Source organism: Geotrypetes seraphini, chromosome 16 (genome assembly GCF_902459505.1).
Source record: "Geotrypetes seraphini chromosome 16, aGeoSer1.1, whole genome shotgun sequence".
Taxonomy (NCBI): Eukaryota; Metazoa; Chordata; class Amphibia; order Gymnophiona; family Dermophiidae; genus Geotrypetes; species Geotrypetes seraphini.
The window spans coordinates 997,329-1,016,822 of NC_047099.1; the positions used below are offsets into that span (position 1 = coordinate 997,329).

General features: G+C 39.6%; 2 protein-coding genes across 3 annotated transcripts in view; one reads left to right on the top strand and one right to left on the bottom strand.

Moving 5' to 3' along the window:
• LRRC23 (leucine rich repeat containing 23) overlaps window positions 1-19,025 on the top strand; it is a 53,955-nt gene extending 34,930 nt beyond the window's left edge. The window contains exons 6-7 of the mRNA XM_033924182.1: window positions 17,503-17,728; window positions 18,232-19,025. Coding sequence (XP_033780073.1) covers window positions 17,503-17,728; window positions 18,232-18,276 — 271 coding nt within the window. The 3' untranslated portion in view covers window positions 18,277-19,025. The remainder of the gene's footprint in view (window positions 1-17,502; window positions 17,729-18,231) is intronic.
• The window catches only part of ENO2 (enolase 2), a 73,672-nt gene that overhangs the window by 49,127 nt on the left and 5,051 nt on the right, over window positions 1-19,494 (bottom strand). The window lies entirely within an intron of this gene.

Consider the following 19,494-nt stretch of genomic DNA (forward strand, 5'->3'; position numbering starts at 1 on the left):
ACACCCGAAAGAACCTAAATAAGGACGCTTGGGTTTGGAATGCATCATATTTATTAGATGGCACAAATGACAGGCCTTTAGCCAGAAGGTCCTCCTCAGCCTTGGTGAGAACCTGCGAGGATAAATTGAACAACCCTGTATTTATTTGCGAGTTGACTTCTTGATTCTGTTGGCTTTGGGTCTCACCACTGGATCCATCGATTCCGCCGCATCTCCTGGTGGTTGAACTGGTAAGCGTAAAAAAGAATCCGATAGAATAGGCTGAAAGTCTGCTGACTTGGCCGTACTTATCTCTTTGGAAACTGCTTTATCCTCTGTTTCAGATGATGACTCACTCGTGGATAAATTAAAGAGCACCTTCTTTCCCGTCTGCCTGCTTTTCCGAATATTGATCTTCTTGTTCATCCAAGTTATTTATGTCATTATTTAGGGAGGGGAAGGGTGGGATGGGTATTAGTAAAGGGTATAATGATAATTGGGGGAGGTGTATTACTCAAGACGAATTGATATGGAAAATGGCGTATAATCATACTTTAATTTTTTATTTGTTCTTTGAAATTTTGAAGAGATTTTTAATAATTATTATGTAGAATGGAGATTAAAATTTTTTCACTTAACGTTAATGGCCTCAATCACCCAGTAAAAAGGAAAAAAATGCTTACATTCTTGAAAAAACAGAAGGCTGATATATATTATATCCAAGAGACGCATCTATCGGATATAGAATCAAAGAAACTCGAGGGGGATTGGGTAAAGCACTGTTTTTTTGCCCCTGCAGTTAGGAAAAAAGCGGGAGTTGCCATTTTAATAAGTAGTAATTGTTCAGCTTCTTTTCAACTGATAGATTTTGATCCTTTAGGAAGATGGATTAAGGTGGAAATGAGAATGGGAAATAATACCTTGACTTTGTTTAATGTCTATGCCCCTAATTTGAACCAAAATTATTATTTCAAGAATTTACAACAATTATTACTTCCACTGGCTGCTTCTAATTTAGTTGTAGCTGGAGATTTTAATGCTGTAATGGATCCTTTTTTGGATAAAAAACCAAGCAAAAATATAAAATCATTAGGGCTAGAGAATTTTGTGCAATCTTGTGATTTAAAAGATATATGGCCAATACTTCATTTTAATGATCAGGAATTTTCTTTTTTTTCACAAGTTCATAAGTCTTTTTCAAGAATTGATTATGTTTTGGTTTCAGCAGGTGACACCAAGTTTCCAAGTTTATTATATAGTTTGATTAATCGCCTAATCTACATTCTAGGCGATGTACAAAATAGTACAAATATTTAAAAACATAGGTAAATAATTAGATAGACAAACAATATTTCAAAAACGAACAACAACAACAAAAAAAAATAGAAACAATAGGAAAATTCTTTAAAGGTTACAATCTGTATCAAGTTCAATATATAAAGGTAACGACATTAGGAGGGAAGACAAACATAAAAAGAAGGAGATATAAGATAAAAATGGATTGAAGAATCATTTATTCACTAAAAGCATCATTAAAAAGGAAACTTTTGAGCTTAGTCTTGAATTTGTCTAAGTTCTTTTCTTCTCTTATATAAAGTGGGAGATCATTCCAAGACTGGGGGGCAGTCACTGAAAAAATAGTAAGACGTCTCGTATTAATGACTCTCAATGAGGGAATGGCCAATAAATGTTGATCCTGAGATCTCAGTGTTCTGGAAGTAATGTAAGGAATTAAAACTCTAAAAATAAAAGCGGGGGTTTGAAATATTAATGATTTAAAAGTAAGCAAACATATTTTATATAAAATGCGGTGTGCAACGGGGAGCCAGTGTGACTCCTTAAGTAAGGGTGTGACATGGTCGAATTTTTTTGCTTTGTGAATTATTTTAATAGAGGCGTTCTGAATAATTTGAAGACATCTGATTTCTTTTTGTGTCAAGCCCTTAAATAAGGCATTGCAATAATCAAGTTTGGAGATGACTAGAGAATGTATTAGAATATTCAGGGATTTAGCACATAGGAACTTGGCGACGGAACAAATTTGGCGCAGTCTGAAAAAAGTAGATTGCTTATGTGATCGTGGTATGATAATTTATTGTCAAATATTATTCCTAAGATCTTAATGTTTTGGTGTATCTGCAATGGAGTGCCTTTTATGGAAATTGGAATAAGCGGTGTGCTACAGTCCTTCCACGGAAAGAGCATCACGTTGGTTTTATGAATATTTAAGGATAATTTATTAGCATCCAGCCAATGATGAATTTGATCCAATTTGTCGTTTATTGCTGTTATTTCCTGTGTATTATTGGGATCACAAGCTTCCATTGATCCAATTATTTTGTCGGATCATGGAGGGGTCTGGATCAAATGTAGGTTGGATAAACAGGATACAAATAGATCAATTTGGAGATTTGATAATACATTGGTTGCGGATTCTGCTTTTCTTGAAGAGTTTAAGGTAAAGGTATCTGAGTTTTTCCAAATAAATACTTCAGAGGATATTAGTACCGAAATATTATGGGATGCTTTTAAAGCTGCTATGAGAGGTCATATTATTTCCTATTCTGCACATATTGAAAAACAACTTGCTAAACAATTTACTGATTTGGAAAAAGAAATTAAATATTTGGAATCTAAATTAGTCGATAAATGGCAGCAAGATACTTTACAAGCTCTTTTAAAGGTAAAAGGGAAGTATAATGAGGTTTCTTCAAGATTGGCAAGGAAAGATTTGTTTTCCCAGCAAACCTTGTATTATGGAAGTTCTAATAAGGCGGGAAGACTACTTGCAAATTATCTTAAAGCAAAAAAAGAAGAGCAAAAATAATAGCAATAAAAGATGAAAAAGGAAATACACACACTCAGATTAGTAATATTTTAAGTCAATTTCTTAATTTTTATAAAGATTTGTATTCCAGCGAGTCTTATGATGATAAAGTTCAAAATGGTGTGGAATTTTTAAATTTATTAGAGGGTCCAAAACTTCCTGATCATATAAAAAGAAGTTTAGATGAGCCTATATCATTAAAAGAATTAGGAACAACGTTGAAGTCTCTTACCCAATACAACCCGAACTAAAACTCCTAGGAGTTACGATAGACAGATGTTGCACAATGCAGCCCCAGATCAACAAAACAACCCAGAAAGCTTTTCTAACCATGAGAAATCTCCGTAAAATCAGAAAATTCTTTGACCAAACACAATTTAGACTAATCGTCCAATCCCTAGTCTTAGGTCTGCTGGATTATTGCAACTCCCTATATCTTCCTTGTCCAGCCACTATGATAAAACAACTCCAGACCATACAAAACACCGCCCTCAGATTGATCTGCTCACTCAAAAAATATGATCACATAACAACTGCCTTCTTAGACTCTCACTGGCTACCCATACAAGCACGAATCCAATTCAAATTCTACTGCCTGATATTCAAAGCATTACACGGCTCTTCCCCCTCCTATCTAAATAACCGCTTAAACCAAATCTCCACCTCAAGACACAGAAGAACCTCAAACCCTTTTGCCTTCCCCCCACTCAAAGGCACACAACGCAAGAAAATGTTTGACAACCTTCTAGCAACACAAGCAGCAAAAATCAACCATTCCATCTCCAATCTTATGACAATATCAGACAACTTCAAAACATTCAGAAAAGAAATCAAAACCCTGCTTTTCAAAAAATTCATCCAAATATCTTAACCCCTCCTCTTTTACCTCCAGAAGATTCACCTACCTTCAGATAACCTTCCCCCAAATTACCCACCTTAACACCTTCCAATTAAACAAATACCATAAATAGATTGTAACCTACCCTCTCTAACTGCATTCCATATGTATTTTTCATACAGTTCTTCACTGTCAGTTTAATTTCCATCCTATAAATTCACATAGAATTTTTCTTTTTTCAACCATCTTTATTTTCTCTTCTTTATTAATTTCCAGGTACTTTAGTTAGATTGTGAGCCTTCGGGACAGTAAGGGAATTTTTTAAGTACCTTCTTACTTCTCATTTATAATCTTAATGTATATTTTCTTCAAACCGCTTAGAACCTAACGGATGTAGCGGTATATAAGAAATAAATTACATTACATTAGAGTTGGATCCGCTCCAGGTGGGGATGGTTTTACAGTGGAATTTTATAAAACATTTCAAAATTCTTTACTACCCCATTTATTAAATTTATATCAGTTTCAACTAAATAAGGATTGTATTACTGGTACTATGGCAGAATCTTTGACTATTGTTTTGCCAAAGCCACTTTGGTCTCAAATTATAGGCCGATATCTTTAATTAATGTGGATGGAAAATTACTAGCTAAAACTTTGGCCTTGAGATTGGCTAAGACTCTCCCTTTCATAATTGATGTACACCAAACTGGATTCATTTGCGAACAGACATTCTTCTAGTAACACTAGATTGGCTTTTCACACTTTAAATTTAACTAAAAGCATGAATGAACCGGCTTTTGCCATATCTTTAGATGAGGAAAAAGCATTTGATAGAGTGGAATGGAAGTTCATGTATCAGGCATTGGAATGGTTTGGTATGGGTTCGGGATTTATTCAAATGATTCAATCTTTGTATAGCCCCCCTGTGGCAAGATTATATATTAATAATAATTTATCGGATCGTTTTCAATTGCATAGGGGAGTTAGACAGGGTTGTCCACTATCTCCTTTGCTTTTTGATATAGTTTTGGAACCCTTGTTGTTAGCTATTCAACAGGCAAAGGGGATACAGGGTATTCCTCGTAATGATTGGGAGTATAAGTTCTCTGCTTATGCTGATGATATTTTACTATATTTGAGAAATCCAGGTTCCTCCATTCCTTGCTTGTTAGAGTTGATTGAAATGTTTGGTAAATTTTCAGGTTACAAAATAAATTAGAATAAATCTGAAATTCTTCCACTCAATGTACATTGTTTAAAAAGTATGTTTGATTCATTTTCTTTTGTTTGGAAGGAAGATGGATTAAAATATTTAGGAATATGGATCAAAAATACAGTAGATGATATGGTAAAAGAGAATGAAAAACTTTTATTAAAAAAGGTTACAGAATTATGTGAACATTGGAATCCATTACATTTATCTTGGTGGGGGAGAGTTCAAACTGTTAAAATGATGATATTGCCTGTGGTTTGTTATCAAATGGGTATGATACCAGTATTTTTTCAGGGGTCTTTCTATAAAAAATTGAATTCAATTATTATCAAATTTATTTGGCTTGGTAAAACTCCTAGAATTGCCTTAGTATCTTTACAAAAGCCAATTAAGGAGGCTGGGGTAAATTTTCCAAATTTTTATAGGTACCATCAGGCCTATATTTTACGTCAAGGTATGTATTGGGACCTCCCGGAGCTCATTGAATACACTCCTAATTGGTTACATTTGGAATGGCGACTCATGTTTCCTTTACATGTTTCTCATGTTCTCAGTATCAAGATGTCCAGATTATACAAACAAAATAGAATTTTAATGGTTACTTGGAAAACCTTACGATTTGTCAGTAACTTAACAGCTATTCCTATTAATAAATCAACTAATCAAACCATATGGCTAAACTCCAAGATTCAAATTGGCGGATTCAAGGTAGTCTGGAAGCATTGGATAATTGCAGGAATTTGAACTTTAAATGATGTTATTTCTAATGGTAAACTGCTTGATTTTACACAATTGCAACATAAATTTGGGCTTCATAAATCACAATGTTTTCATTGGTTGAAATTGAAGCAGGTGATTCAGGCAGGGTTCCCTGAATGGAAAACTCTTACTACCCAATACAGTATGGAGTTTTTATGTTTTCAGGTGGACTTTTTCGGTCACCAGGCCGCACAGTGGTATAAAACTATTAGTGATTTGGTTAAAAAAAAAGCCTAAAAATGGTCTTAGGGATATTTGGAGCATTAAGTTTAAGTTTATTTATTAATTTGATGAATCGCCTATCCATAATTTACTAAGCGAATTACAATAAGTTATATAAACATATTAAAAAAACATACAAATAATATTATGTAAAAAGAGGGTAAAAAACAGACTCATAAACAAACGTAACAAAAACATGAAAGGATAAAAGGGGAAAAGTTACATAGTAAATGTTTTGGAAAAAAAGAAAAGAGAACATTCAAGGAAAAACATAAGGAGGGATGACTTGGCTACACTGCTTAAATTATGTTTATTTTAGAGACTAAAGGCATCTTTAAAAAGGAAAGTTTTTAGTTTATTTTTAAAGAGACTGAGTTCCTTTTCAACTCTTATGTATTGTGGTAGAGAGTTCCAAGTTTGGGGGGCCACTATTGAAAACATGTCGTGACGTCTAGTGCCTACAACTTTTAAAGAAGGAACTGCCAATAATCCTTGCGCTAAAGATCGAAGAGTGCGTGATAAGTTATACGGGATAAGCATCCGATTTATAAATGATGGTTCATTGAGATTAAGCATCAGATTTCAGCATCTCAATGGCCACAAATTTGGTCTTGGAGAATGAGATGTACAATGTCAGCGTCTATGAGGCAAACTTGGTTTTTTCTGTTGCATAGAGCTTTTTGGACTCCAGTTAGATTACAAAAATTAAATAGTTCCTTGTCTAATAGATGCTGGTATTGTAATCTGGATGTAGGGACTTTGGATCATCTTTTGTATTACTGTCCCCATATCTTAGCCTTTTGGAATTCAATTTGGGATCAAATAAATTGTTTATTGGAAAACCATGTACGTTATCTTATGATACTGTGATATTTGGAATGTCTATGAGGAAAAAGAGTCAGATATCATCGTGTAATAATAAACTTTTATTGATCATGACTGGAATTGCCATCCAACATATTACTAATAACTGGAAAGACCACAGTAGGCTTAATTTTAATTTCTGGTGGAATTCGTTATGTCACATATATAGAATGGAAAGATCATTGGCGGTACAGAATGGAAAGTATAAAAATTTTATAAAAATATGGGAGCCATTAACATCTTTTTGTCATGATTAAATGCCATTTTTCTATTAATTATACACCACTTAGTGTTGGGTGGGGGGAGGGTTTCAATTGTAGGGTTTATGATCTTATAATGAATAATGGGATTAGAGGGAGGGTGGGAGGAGGGTTGCATTTATATTTATAGGATACAAGATGTTCAAGTGGTCTAATTAATAGTGTTTATTATGAATTTTTGTACACTTGATGAAAGTTTAAAAATGAATAAAGAAAAAAGTTTCTTGCTGTCTTCCTACTCTCGCAGATTTCTGACTTTTCAGTCAGTTTTCTTTTTATTTTATCTGTTTTCTTTTTTTGTAAAAAAAAAAATTGTAAAAATTTTTGTTTTCTCCCTTTCGCGGTTCAGCCCAGCGAGGCCTGTTTGACCACCTTGGTCTCGGATTTTAATTTCCCTTCAATGTCTCGCCCGCAGACGAGTTTCAAAAAGTGTGGACGTTGTGCTCACCCCATCTCTGTGACTGACCCACATCGCTGGTGTCTCCAGTGCTTGGGGCCTGAGCACCATCCAGAAATCTGTTCCCGCTGTTCGTCTCTACAGAAGAGGACTCTCATGAACCACCTGGATTCAGCAGCGTCTCCTCTTTGGTGTCGCAATGGAGTATGATTAGACACCGCTACTGACGGTGGTACTTCCCAAATCAACATCGGTGGATCCATCTTTGGTGTCAAACACTTCAGTGGGTAAACTGGCTAAGAAGCCTTCCCCCACCCCCTCTGGGTCTCAGGTCAAAGCAGCAGTGAGTCAAGTTCTGTCGACCTCAAGGAGACCCAAGAAATGCTCCGCTCCGATCTCGATGAGTGCCTCAAAGGTACTGGCAAAAAAGCCAGCAGTACCAATGCTTACTCTTAAGCAACAGATTAAAGAGTTCTACAAGAGGAATTACGGGAGTAGTTCCAATTGCTGGTGCCGACTCAGACTCTGCCCATGTCGACACTGATTCCCCTGGTGCCAGTCCGGTCTGAGACCTCGACACCTGTTGCACCTGCACAGGAGTCTCCATCGGTACCACCACTTCTCATTAAGGAGCCGACACCGATGAGTTGCCGATACCGGTTGTCTTCAGCCCAGACACGATGTGAGACCATGTCGGTGCGGTCCGGAAAGGCACTAAAGAAGTTAAAACATCTCGAACCTTTGACACCAAGTGCTAAGCACAGACCCCAGACAACTCAGGATTCAGATCTCTAGGGCGATTCTGAGCAAGAACCTATTCTATCTGATGAGGAGGGTTCTTCAGATGATGAATCCATTTGCCACTCTTCTCCAGAGGCTCCTGTCATGTCCGAAAAACTATCTTTCTCTAAATTTCTAAGGGAAATGTCTGAGACCTTATCCATTCCCTTGGAAGCTGACTCTAAAAGATCTAAAGAGTTCCTGAATGCCTTGGACTACGATCAACAACCCAAGGAACTTCTCAAGCTTCCTCTCCATGCTGGATTTTTCACAGTTGCAAATAAAATTTGGTCTTGATAAAAAACAAAGTTATAAATGGTTGCAACTGAAGCAGGCTATTCATGTTGCCTGAGTAAGACCCGGGCTTCAGTGTCTCGCTCTTATATTTTTAAGTTTTTAGTTATATTTAGTTTTCTTTGTTGAGTTCTAGTTTATTTTGTTCCTTTCATATACCTTATTCATAGTTTTACAGGGTTCTGCACTTTTTTCTTTTAATTTTCACTCAGGTGAGTCAGAAAACATCTTGGAAATGTAATGTAATGTAATGTAATTTATTTCTTATATACCGCTACATCCGTTAGGTTCAAAGCGGTTACAGAAAATATACATTAAAATTATGAGCAAGAAAGGCACTTTGAAATTCCCTCACTGTCCCGAAGGCTCACAATCTAACTAAAGTGCCTAGAGATTAGTAAAGAAGTGAAGAGTTCAGAAAAAGGAAAAAATAAGAAAGAAAACATTCTAACAGGAATGTATTGAATTAAGTATTATGGAAGATAGAGGAGAGGAGAGAAAGAAATAGTTGATAGTTTGATAGTTAATAAGGTTGATAGTCCCAGGAAGCCTTGTCTCCTCCAATGTGATGGTCTCCTCCTTACAGTCCTTATGTCTCACTGCCCGTGCTCCAGCTGCTACCCTGAATGAGTGCTTCAAGGAGACTGCTCCAGATTAAGTCTGCGGTAGATACCAGTTTTCCTCCTCTGAAGAAAGCCATCTGGTGCCGATCTCTATGTGTGCCAGTGCCGCAGGAGCTGAGGTTGATAGGGAACTCACGCCCTGCTGCCGCTGCGATCCCTATATCGCACGGATCCCGCGACTTTGTTGTGAAACTCCGAAGGTAAGTCGAGCTGATGGATGTCGTGACTACTTGAATTCTCCTTTTCATTATCTTCATCATCTGTTTCTTGCTCGTTCCTTGCACCAGTCCTTTGAATGCAGGCATTTAAACAACATCTGATAGTCAGCATCAACTTAGCTATGTTGGTAGGAGCAGTGTGCTCATAAGTATACAGAAAGAACTTCCTTGCTGCCATTGGATTCATCTGGATTAGTGTGACACAGCGCTCACACCATACTTCTTCTGCTTGACTAACAGGAAAGAATGAATTAAACAGCAGGTTCACTATTCGTCTGGCCACAGGCTGTGAATCAACTTCCAGGCGAGTCAAAAGATGCTCCATGGGGCAAATTTTCCAGAACTTAGCAGCCTTGATGGCTTTTATTTTCAGCAGCATATCAACAAACGCCACTCGTACTTTCTCCGAATTGTCATGAAGACTGTATTTTAGCGACGGAAGGAGTTGTTCTAATAATGGGTGGCATAGCCTATTGTCTAAAAGTATAGGTAGACACTTAAAAACAGAGCATCGCACATCAGCTGAGCTGACATCTGAAGCCAGATCTACAAGTATCTTTCTCACAAGCTCTGTAAGAATGGCTGGAGGAATCATTTCCCAGTATTTAGCTGTTATTTTGCAAACACCAAGAACACCTGTAGATCGTACCAGTGGATGGGGATCTTCTAGAAGATTAAAAAGTTCATCAAACTGTTTCTGAATTTCATTATCCATTTCCTCGTTGTTAAGGTGAGGATCTCTTATTGGAAATGCTTCTACAAAGAGCAGAGCAGCATTTGATCGAACCTGTGAGTTTCTGGCCTTTCGCACTTTGGGATGCACAGGTGAATTTCTGGGAAGATGAATACCATGATGCATGAAGTCTTGTATGCAGGTATGTTCAATAGCCTCCAAAATATCCCCAGAAGCCTTCTTCCAAGCCCGGAAATACATTTCTGCAATGTTTACCATCAGGGATTGTGGAAAACACTGCAGTTGGTTTTTAATGGTCCCATGGATCATTTTAATAAAGTTGGGATTCCAGCTGAACAGAAAACTCAAAAATCTTTTTCCCTCTTCTTTTTTGACATGGTTAACACTCATAAAACACTGGAGCAGCAAGTCTTTTACTTCGGTGCTCTCTTCACTACAGTAATCAAATGTTAGGAGAGGAAGAGTTTGACAGTTATAGAATCGCAGCATAACTGTCTACAAACCTAAAGGCCTAGAATGGTGCATTTTCAGCAGAGGCCCTTTCTGCGTCCTTCCTTCCTTCTCCCCTGATTCAGTAGGGGATAACGGTGAGCACAAGTAGACGCTGGGGCTGCACCGAAAACAGCGGCAGGCAGCAGAAGCAGCGGCGGGGACATAAGAGCAAAGCTCCGCCCCTCCCCTGATCCAGCAGGGTTCTATACCATACTAGATATCGGATCTGAGAATGGTAGCAGTTGATCGTTTAATGCAACTGATGCACCGAGATGATAGTGGCGGTTGTCTGGCTGTTGCAGAGGCCATCTGATCCAAATGACATGCCTGCATTTTAGCATTGCATTGACTCTGATCTAAATGACTAGCCTGTATTTTGGCACTCATTACTACTTCCTGGGGAACCTCATGGCTGAAATATTGTGTGTTGGCTTGGCTGCATACATCAGGGCTCAAGGAGCATACCAGCTTTCGCTCCTTGGCATATCGTCTTCATGAACTTCTAACATCAGATCCTATTGTCTGACTGGAATTTACTTTATTTCATTTCATTTCATTTATTTTATTTTTATTTATTGTTTTCTCAGGTACTTTAGCTAGATTGTGAGCCTTCGGGACAGCTAGGGAAATCCAAAGTACCATTTTTATTTATTTTATTTTAATGTATCTTTAATCTATCTTCATTGTAAACTGCTTTGAACCTCACGGTATAGCGGTATATAATAAATAAAATAAAATCTCTTAATAATCAATTTAGTTTAGATTTCCTATGCTTTCAGGCAGACTTCTTGGGTCACCAAGCCGCGCAGTGGTATAAATTATTATCTGGCTATGAAAATAAGAAACCAAAAACTGGACTTAGAGATATTTGGAGCATTGAGATTAAGCATCAAATTAATGCATCTCAGTAGCCACGTATTTGGTCCTGGAGGTTGAAGTGTACAATGTCTGCTTCTGGCAAACATGGTTTTTCCTGTTGCATAGAGCACTCTTGACCCCTGTTTGTTTACAAAAATTGGATTGCTCTAGGTCTAATAGATGTTGGCATTGTAACCTTGAGGCTGGAACTTTAGATCACTTGTTGTTTTATTGTCCGTTCATTAAAAATTTTTGGATCTCTATTTGGGATCAAATAAATCATTTAATGGAAAATTATGTAGCATTATACGACACAATTTTATTTGGCATGCTGATGAGAGCTAAGCCTCAAATATCTGCTAATAATAATAAGCTTTTGATGATATTAACAGGAGTTGCCATTCAACAAATAACGTATAACTGGAAAGATTGTACAAGGTTGAATTATTGTTTCTGGTGGAATTCAGTATGTCATGTGTTTAAAATGGAAAGAGCGTTGGCAGTTCAAAAAGGTTACTATAATAAATTTAAGGATGTGTGGGGGCCATTTTTAAATTATTCTAATTAATAATTTACACTTTTCCCAATTTTAATTCTTACATGTGGATCGAGGAGGGGGGTTGGATTTCTATTAATAATATATATGAATGATAAGATATTATATTCATATTTTTTGTTGTATATGCAAGTGGGAGGGGGTGGGGATTATATCTTTTTGTTGTATGATATGGTAGATTTTTAAGTGATATTGTATTCTAATTGTTTGATATTTACTGTACACTTGTTGTGAATTATAAAATGAATAAAGAATTAAAAAAAAAAAAAAAAAAGCTTCCCCTCCATGATATATTACGGGAAACCTTTTACAAGAATCTAGAAACACCTCTTACCATCCCTGTGGCTCCTTGCAAGCTGGATTCTCTCTATAGGATAGTTCCTATTCCCGGGTTTGACAAACCACAGCTCCCCCATGAATCTCTCATGGTGAAATCAACCCTAAAGAAATCTTCAGGGGCTAGTGTCTATGCCCTGTATATATATATATTATATATATATATATATATATATATATAAATGCTATGTTAGCCAACAGGTCTGGCAACACTTTTCACTTCTTTTTTTATATTAAGCATTTAGTCAAGTTGCCACATTCCAAAAATATCTTCTGGAACGTAAGCTTCCTGCTTTTCAACATTTCATTTATGACCTGCTCCAGCTCCGCAAGTACATGGTTCGTTCCGTCTATGATACCTTCTAACTTAGCTCACATGCTGCAGCAATGTCAGTGGCCATGAGACGTCTGGCCTGGCTTTGAGTTTCTGAGCTGGATGTCAATCATCAGGACAGGTTAGCCAATGCACCTTGTCTGGGGGACGAGCTTTTTGGTGCTTCCATGGACACGGCCACACAGAAGTTGTCTGCCCATGAAACTAGATGGGACACTCTGGTCAAGCCCAAAAAGAAGCCTCCACCTTCTTGTCCCTTCAGACCAGCTTCTTCATATCAAAGAAGGTTTGCTGTGAAACCTACGACTCCTGTTCTGCCTCAACCCAGGAGACAGAGGCAACAGCAACCACATCAACAACAGCAAAAACAACAGGCTGCCCCCCAAAAGTCTACGCAGCCTTTATGACGTGTTTTTTCAGAGCATAGCCAACATCACCATTCTACAGACTTCACCTCTGCCCATCGGAGGCCGTCTCCAATCTTTCATAGCTCGCTGGGAGCTCATAACATCAGACCTCTGGGTCTTCACCATCATTCGTCAAGGTTACACTCTCAATTTTCAAACCCTGCCACCAACCATCCTTCAAGATAGTCTGCTTTGGACCCTGCACAGTCCTCCCTTCTGCAGGAGGTTCAATCCCTTCTCCTGCTGAATGCCATCGAGGAAGTTCCTCTCAATCAGCAGAAGCAGGGATTCTACTCCCGTTACTTTTTAGTCCCGAAGAAGACTGAGACCCATCCTTGATCTCAGAGCTCTCAACAAATTTCTAGTCAAGGAAAAATTCAGGATGTTATCCCTCGCCCTGCTTTATCCTCTCCTCAATCAGAACAACTGTCCATGATCTCTGGATCTCAAGGAAGTCTATACACATATTCCAATTCATCCAGCTTCCAGGAAGTAACTCCATTGCCAAATCAATCGATGTCATTACCAGTACAAGGTTCTTCCCTTCGGCCTGGCATCTTCTTCCAGGGTCTTCAGGAAGTGCCTCATTGTAGTGGCCGCATCTCTCCGATCACACAGCCTTCAAGTCTTCCCTTACCTGGATGACTGGTTGATCAAGGCTGTTTCATCTCAGGAAGTGGTTCAAGCAACATCTCAGACTATTTATTTTCTTCAGATACTAGGATTCAAAGTCAACTTCCCCAAATCACATCTTCTTCCAACTCAACATCTGCAGTTCATTGGGGCAATCCTAGACACCACTCTCATGAGAGCATTTCTTCCTCAAGATTGCCTTCAGGCTTTCATCCACCTTTGTCAGCAACTGATTCCTCTTTATGTTTAACTGATTTTTATTATTCCAGCAGTAAGAAGCAAATACAAACAGTAGTACCATTCAGGAAATAACATTTTCAACAATATAATCAGTTCCCCTCCCATCCCCCCTCCCCTCCCCTCCCCAAGAATCCATGGCCAGTCCAACAGTTGAGAGTGGGAATAAAATCTTAAAGATTCAAAAGTCTACTGCGAGCACGCGGTGTGAGGTCCTGCCAGAAGTGCTCCCACACCTGACAAAATTTGCGACCCGGGCCAAGAGTCAAGTCTCCCACCATGCGTCTCTCCAGTGTTGCGTGCACTATCATTAGGGATCTCCATTGTGCATATGACGGGGGATCACGGGAGAGCCAGTTGGTGAGGATGGCTTTTTTTCCCATCAAAAGGGCTCTGGAGATAAATGCTGACATTCCCCTGGGTTTGGAAGAGGCTATATTATAAAATCCAAATAACGCCCTCGGTTGCGTAAGCCATCGCCTTCCCCAAAGCGATGTGGTATATAGGCCAAGATGTCTCCAAAACTGTTGGATTGCGGGGCAGGCCCAAAACATGTGACTCAAAGATGCGTGAGCCTGATTGCATTTCGGGCAAGAATGCGATGCAGTAATCCCCATCCGGGCTGCACGTTCCGGTGGAATGTAAAGTCTAAGAACAATTTTCAATTGCATTTCCCAGTGAGTAATATTGGGTGACACCTTCTGAATGTTCTTCAGGACCCATTGTAACTGTTGAGCAGTCAACTAGCAATGCAAGTCCTCAGCCCACGCTGTCGCTAATATATCCAGATTCGTACTTGGTTGGCAATCCCGGATCCCCACAATATGAACTGCTTCCTCTTTAATCCATCTCTGCCAGGCACATGATGGTTCTTCTAGGCCACATGGCTTCCACTGTCCATGCGACACCACTGGCAAGGCTACATCTTTGCACTCCTCAGTGGACCCTTGCTTCTCAAATTAGATACGATTCTGAACGACGAGAGGCTGAGGGATCCCCACCAGCATGGATTTACAAAAGGAAGATCCTGCCAATCCAATCTGATCAGCTTCTTTGACTGGGTAATGAAAAAGTTAGTTAAGGGAGAATCCCTGGATATCGTGTATTTGGACTTCAGTAAGGCTTTTGATAGTGTCCCACACCGCAGGTTATTGAACAAGATGAGTTTGATGGGGCTAGGAGAAACATTGACTGCATGGGTTAAAGACTGGCTCAGTGGCAGACTTCAAAGGGTGTTGGTAAATGGTACTCCATCCGAAACGTCGGAAATGATCAGTAGAGTGCCGCAGGGCTCTGTCTTGGGTCCAATCCTATTTAATATCTTTGTACGGGACCTGCTTCAGGGTAAAATTGCATTATTTGCTGACGACGCTAAACTGTGCAACGTAGTAGGCAGAGAAACCGGGCCCAACACTATGACGCAGGACCTGCTTTTATTGGAACAAAGGTCCACTACTTGGAAGCTGAGTTTTAAAGCCAAAAAGTGTAAGGTTATGCACCTTGATAGCGGAAACCTCTGCAGAATTTACACCCTGAATGGTGAGATCTTAACAAGAACTGCTGCAGAACGGGACCTGGGAGTAATCATTAGTGAAGATTGCCAATCAAGTGGAGAGAGCTTCATCTAAGGCTAGACAAATGCTAGGTTGCATCCGTAGAAGTTTTGTCATCCGAAAGCCCGAAGTTGTAATGCCGCTGTAAAGGTCCATGGTGAGACCTCATCTGGAATATTGTGTTGAATTTTGGAGGCCACATTATCACAAGGATGTGCTGAGAATGGAGTCGGTTCAGCGAATGGCCACTAGGATGGTCTCAGGACTCAAGGATCTCCCATATGAAGAACGTCTAGGTAAGTTGCAGCTATACTCTCTCAAGGAACACAGAGAGAGGGGAGACATGATAGACACGTTCAAATATGTTACTGACCGTATTGAGGTGGAAGAAGACATCTTTTTCCTTACAGGACCTACGATAACAAGAGGGCATCCGTTAAAAATCAAGGGTGGGAGATTTCATGGTGACATTAGGAAGTATTTCTTCACGGAAAGGGTGGTTGATCATTGGAATGATCTTCCACTTCAGGTAGTTGAGGCCAGCAAAGTGCTCGATTTTAAGAAAACATGGGATAAACATGTGGGTTCACTTTGAGGAAGTTCTTGTATGGGGAGGGTTCTTGTGTGGGCAGACTTGTTGGGCCGATGGCCCTTTTTTGCCATCATATTCTATGTTTCTATGTTGGCGTTTATAGTTCAGTTATTAGTTTCTTAGTTCTGCTTGACTATTCGTCAGACTGATTGTACTTGGGACTGCACAGCCCACTTATACTACAGTCAAAAATCAGTGTCTTAGTCTCCACCTGCTGTGCTGGTCTGGAGGGACCAAAAGAAAGAAAATTAGCAGGTAAGAAGCTAATTTCTCCTTTATTTTGAGCAAATTCAGCAAGTATCCATCTTCTAGGCTTGTCTGAGTTGGTTAAAGTTATGATGATCTAGGCACAGGTCTGCCTAAAAATTATATAGGCATTCTGACCATACCAAATCAGAATCTTTTGGTTGTGGCTATCAACCATTGGGTAGAAAGAGAGGGGGAAAATGTTTTGCATGCTTCACCTAATAAATCCTAGATGTTCAGTATTTCAACTAACAAAGCAATAGACCATCTGTTTTCAATTTCGCTTGAAGCTCTTATAACAAAAATTAAGCTGTTAGTGAAGGCTGAGGCTGCAAGGTACCCTTATTGGGTAAAGCATGCAGGATGTTTTTTCTCTCTCTGGTCAAGCGGCACAATCCACAAGTTCTGGACTGATCTGGCGAGGACACTATGGAATTCAAACATTCCCATAGCTAAGTTATAGAATTGCCCTTGTGTGTTTAATCTGAATACTCATTTGTAGGCACAAGAAACATGAAGCTGAGCAAGAAGGGGACAGGAGAGGTTTGAAAGTCAGAGCTCGGAGCCATCCCTAGAGTGAAGACCTCCTCATGTACCTGTGTTTCTGGGAAAGTGTCCTGCTCTGTTTCTAGCTGTTCCTTCATTTGTAGAGACTAAAGAGATGTTGTATTTATCACTTTTCTTTATTTCTCTTTTGCTCTCCAATTCTTTTTATTTTTTAATGATTTATTTGATTTTCATTTAAGTACAGAATTGTGCTTAACAGGAAATATAAGGAAACTGATACATCCAATTACCTATTGGGTTCAAATCAAAATGAACCAGGCCAAAAGCCGGCCTCAGGAAACAAATACAACTTCTACATAGTCCTCAAATTAAGGAGGGAGGAGAGGAACAAGAGAGAAACTCTTCCAGGAAAGAAAACATATTGCAATTATTTGTGTGACTGGTAGTGATTGGTGTGGTTGGATGATTTGGGGGGGAAGGCCACTGCACTGGCTGGTTTGATCAGTGATTCTCACTTTCCTGATAAGTTTCCACTATCGCCCTGCTCTACCTTGGGGATTTTGGATGGGTTTGTTGCCTTAGTTGGTTTTTATTGATATTTGGACCTTTTTTCTGCGCTTTAAGCTGTTGAAATTGTATTTTGTATAGTTGTGACCTTTCTCACTTTCAATAAACATATACTGTATATAAAAAAAAAAAAAGAGTGAAAACGTCGGCTTTAACAATGGACTAGACTTCTCTCCAATTCATAATGCTTTCTCTCTGTTCTTTTGCATTTAGAGGAAACCAGATAAGCAGAACGAAGGAGCTGCAGAAGCTGGGCTGTCTGAGAGGACTGCGGGCCCTGGCGATGTTTGACAACCCCTGTACAGAGACCGATGACTATCGAATGGAAGCCCTAATTGCAGTGCCACAGCTCGAGCGCCTTGACAAGGACTTCTTCCTAGAGGAGGAGAGGACAACAGCTGATGAGATGCGGGCTTTGCGCCTGGAGATGGGAGAGGAGGTGAGCAGGCCGGACATAGGGGGATCAGAACAAGGGGTTTGACTTCTCTGAGGAAGGCATAGATTGGCTCAGTCTCTATACTGCTGCCTTCAGAGGAGCGACATAAACTGTGCATACTTCAGCCTTACAAGGGAAAGTGATAATCAGTCCCTCATGAAGGTTCCCTGCCTTTGGCTTCCTTCTGCAACAAGGAGACTCCTAAACTTGGAAACCTACTCGTAAAATGTGGTTGGCAACATGGGTGGATTAAGGCAAATGAACAGTAGGCACTTAGAGGGCAGTTAATCAGGTAGGAGAGGGTCCTAGCCTGCTAACAAGCACTGGCGGGAGATTCAGTGGCATCCCACTAATCCCTACTAACTGCCCCCGACCTGGATCTAATGGAGCTGCCAGCAACCACTGCCGGATGAATAAGTGCCTGAAAGTAGGGGACACATTTAAGAACCGACTCAGTAGTTGAGAGAGAGAGAGATTGTAAATTCTCTGCTCTTCTTCCTCCACAGGAAACCGAAGGATCTGCAGAGCTGGACACTTCGCAGGATGGGTGACTCTCCAATTCCTCTACACCCTCCTGTCCAAACCCAGGCTTTCCTCCTCCTCAAACGGCCAAAATGTTTTGGTGCCAAACCTCTACTGTATTATTCCTATCCACTGGCTGTTGAAAGGGGAAGTGGCATTGCACAGCGCTATCCATAAACCCTCAGATGTCACCACCTGGGGACCTGGGATTAAACCCTCGTATCCATAGATATAAACATTTGAGAACCAGCATTGTAATGTGTTATCCACAGATGTCAGCACTTGGAGAACTGGCCTTGGATCAATGTGTCCAGAAATATCATTGAGGCTGACCTACGGTGATAAAGCTTCTCACAGTAAAGAGAAGAATATGGAGGAGAGGAAGAACATAATAGAAGGGAAATGGGGGGAGGGGGGATGTAAGGGGGTTAAAGAAGAGGGAGAAGAAGTGGAGGGATATTAGGATGGGAGTAGCCCAAGCTAGAATGTCTTTGGTCCACTATTTATCACAATCGTTTTTCTGTTTCAGAATCTGGTGGAATTTCAGGTTTTCTTTGAGAATGGTTTGGTCTCTCTTATATTCCCTGAAAATGGTTTAATGTTGGGGATAATCTTGTTACTTTTTCTGCTTCTGTAGGTTGGGGGTTTGTTTTTTTCAACATTGGAAGTGATTTTTTTTCGTCATGCAATTTTCAAATATATAGCAACTAAGTATCACTTGAAAAAGAAGTAGGAGATCAGAAGCACCAAATAATTAAAAATAAAAATGTACAACAAACAGGAAAAAGTGATTTTTAAGACGCTAATCATGTGGAGCAAATTTGACCCAAATATGCAATGTCTAGCCTACTTCAGGTTCTGCCACTGGCCAAGTTAAGGCTGCTGTTTACATTCAGGTAGAAAAGGGGTCTGGGGGAAGAGAGTTGGTTTGGGTCAGCAAAACGTTCAAGTGCCAACTTTGGACGTTTTGATTATGCTCCTAAGTGTCACCACTTCACACATGTAAGCAAAGTGCAGATGTAAACTCTGATCTTATTTAATGAAAATACTTCCCCGTACTAGCTGAAATCATGAAAGGTTCCTGCCACATCTTCTGAAACTCTCTTGGGTTCTTAGGCAGGCTTAGGCCCGGATTCTGTATAGGATGTGCGTGTCAAAGCAGCTCCTAATTGGATAAGGCCCGACTTAGTGCAGGAAGAGGCAGTCGGAGCATACAGCGAGTGATTTCCTGCACTTGCCGGCCTCCG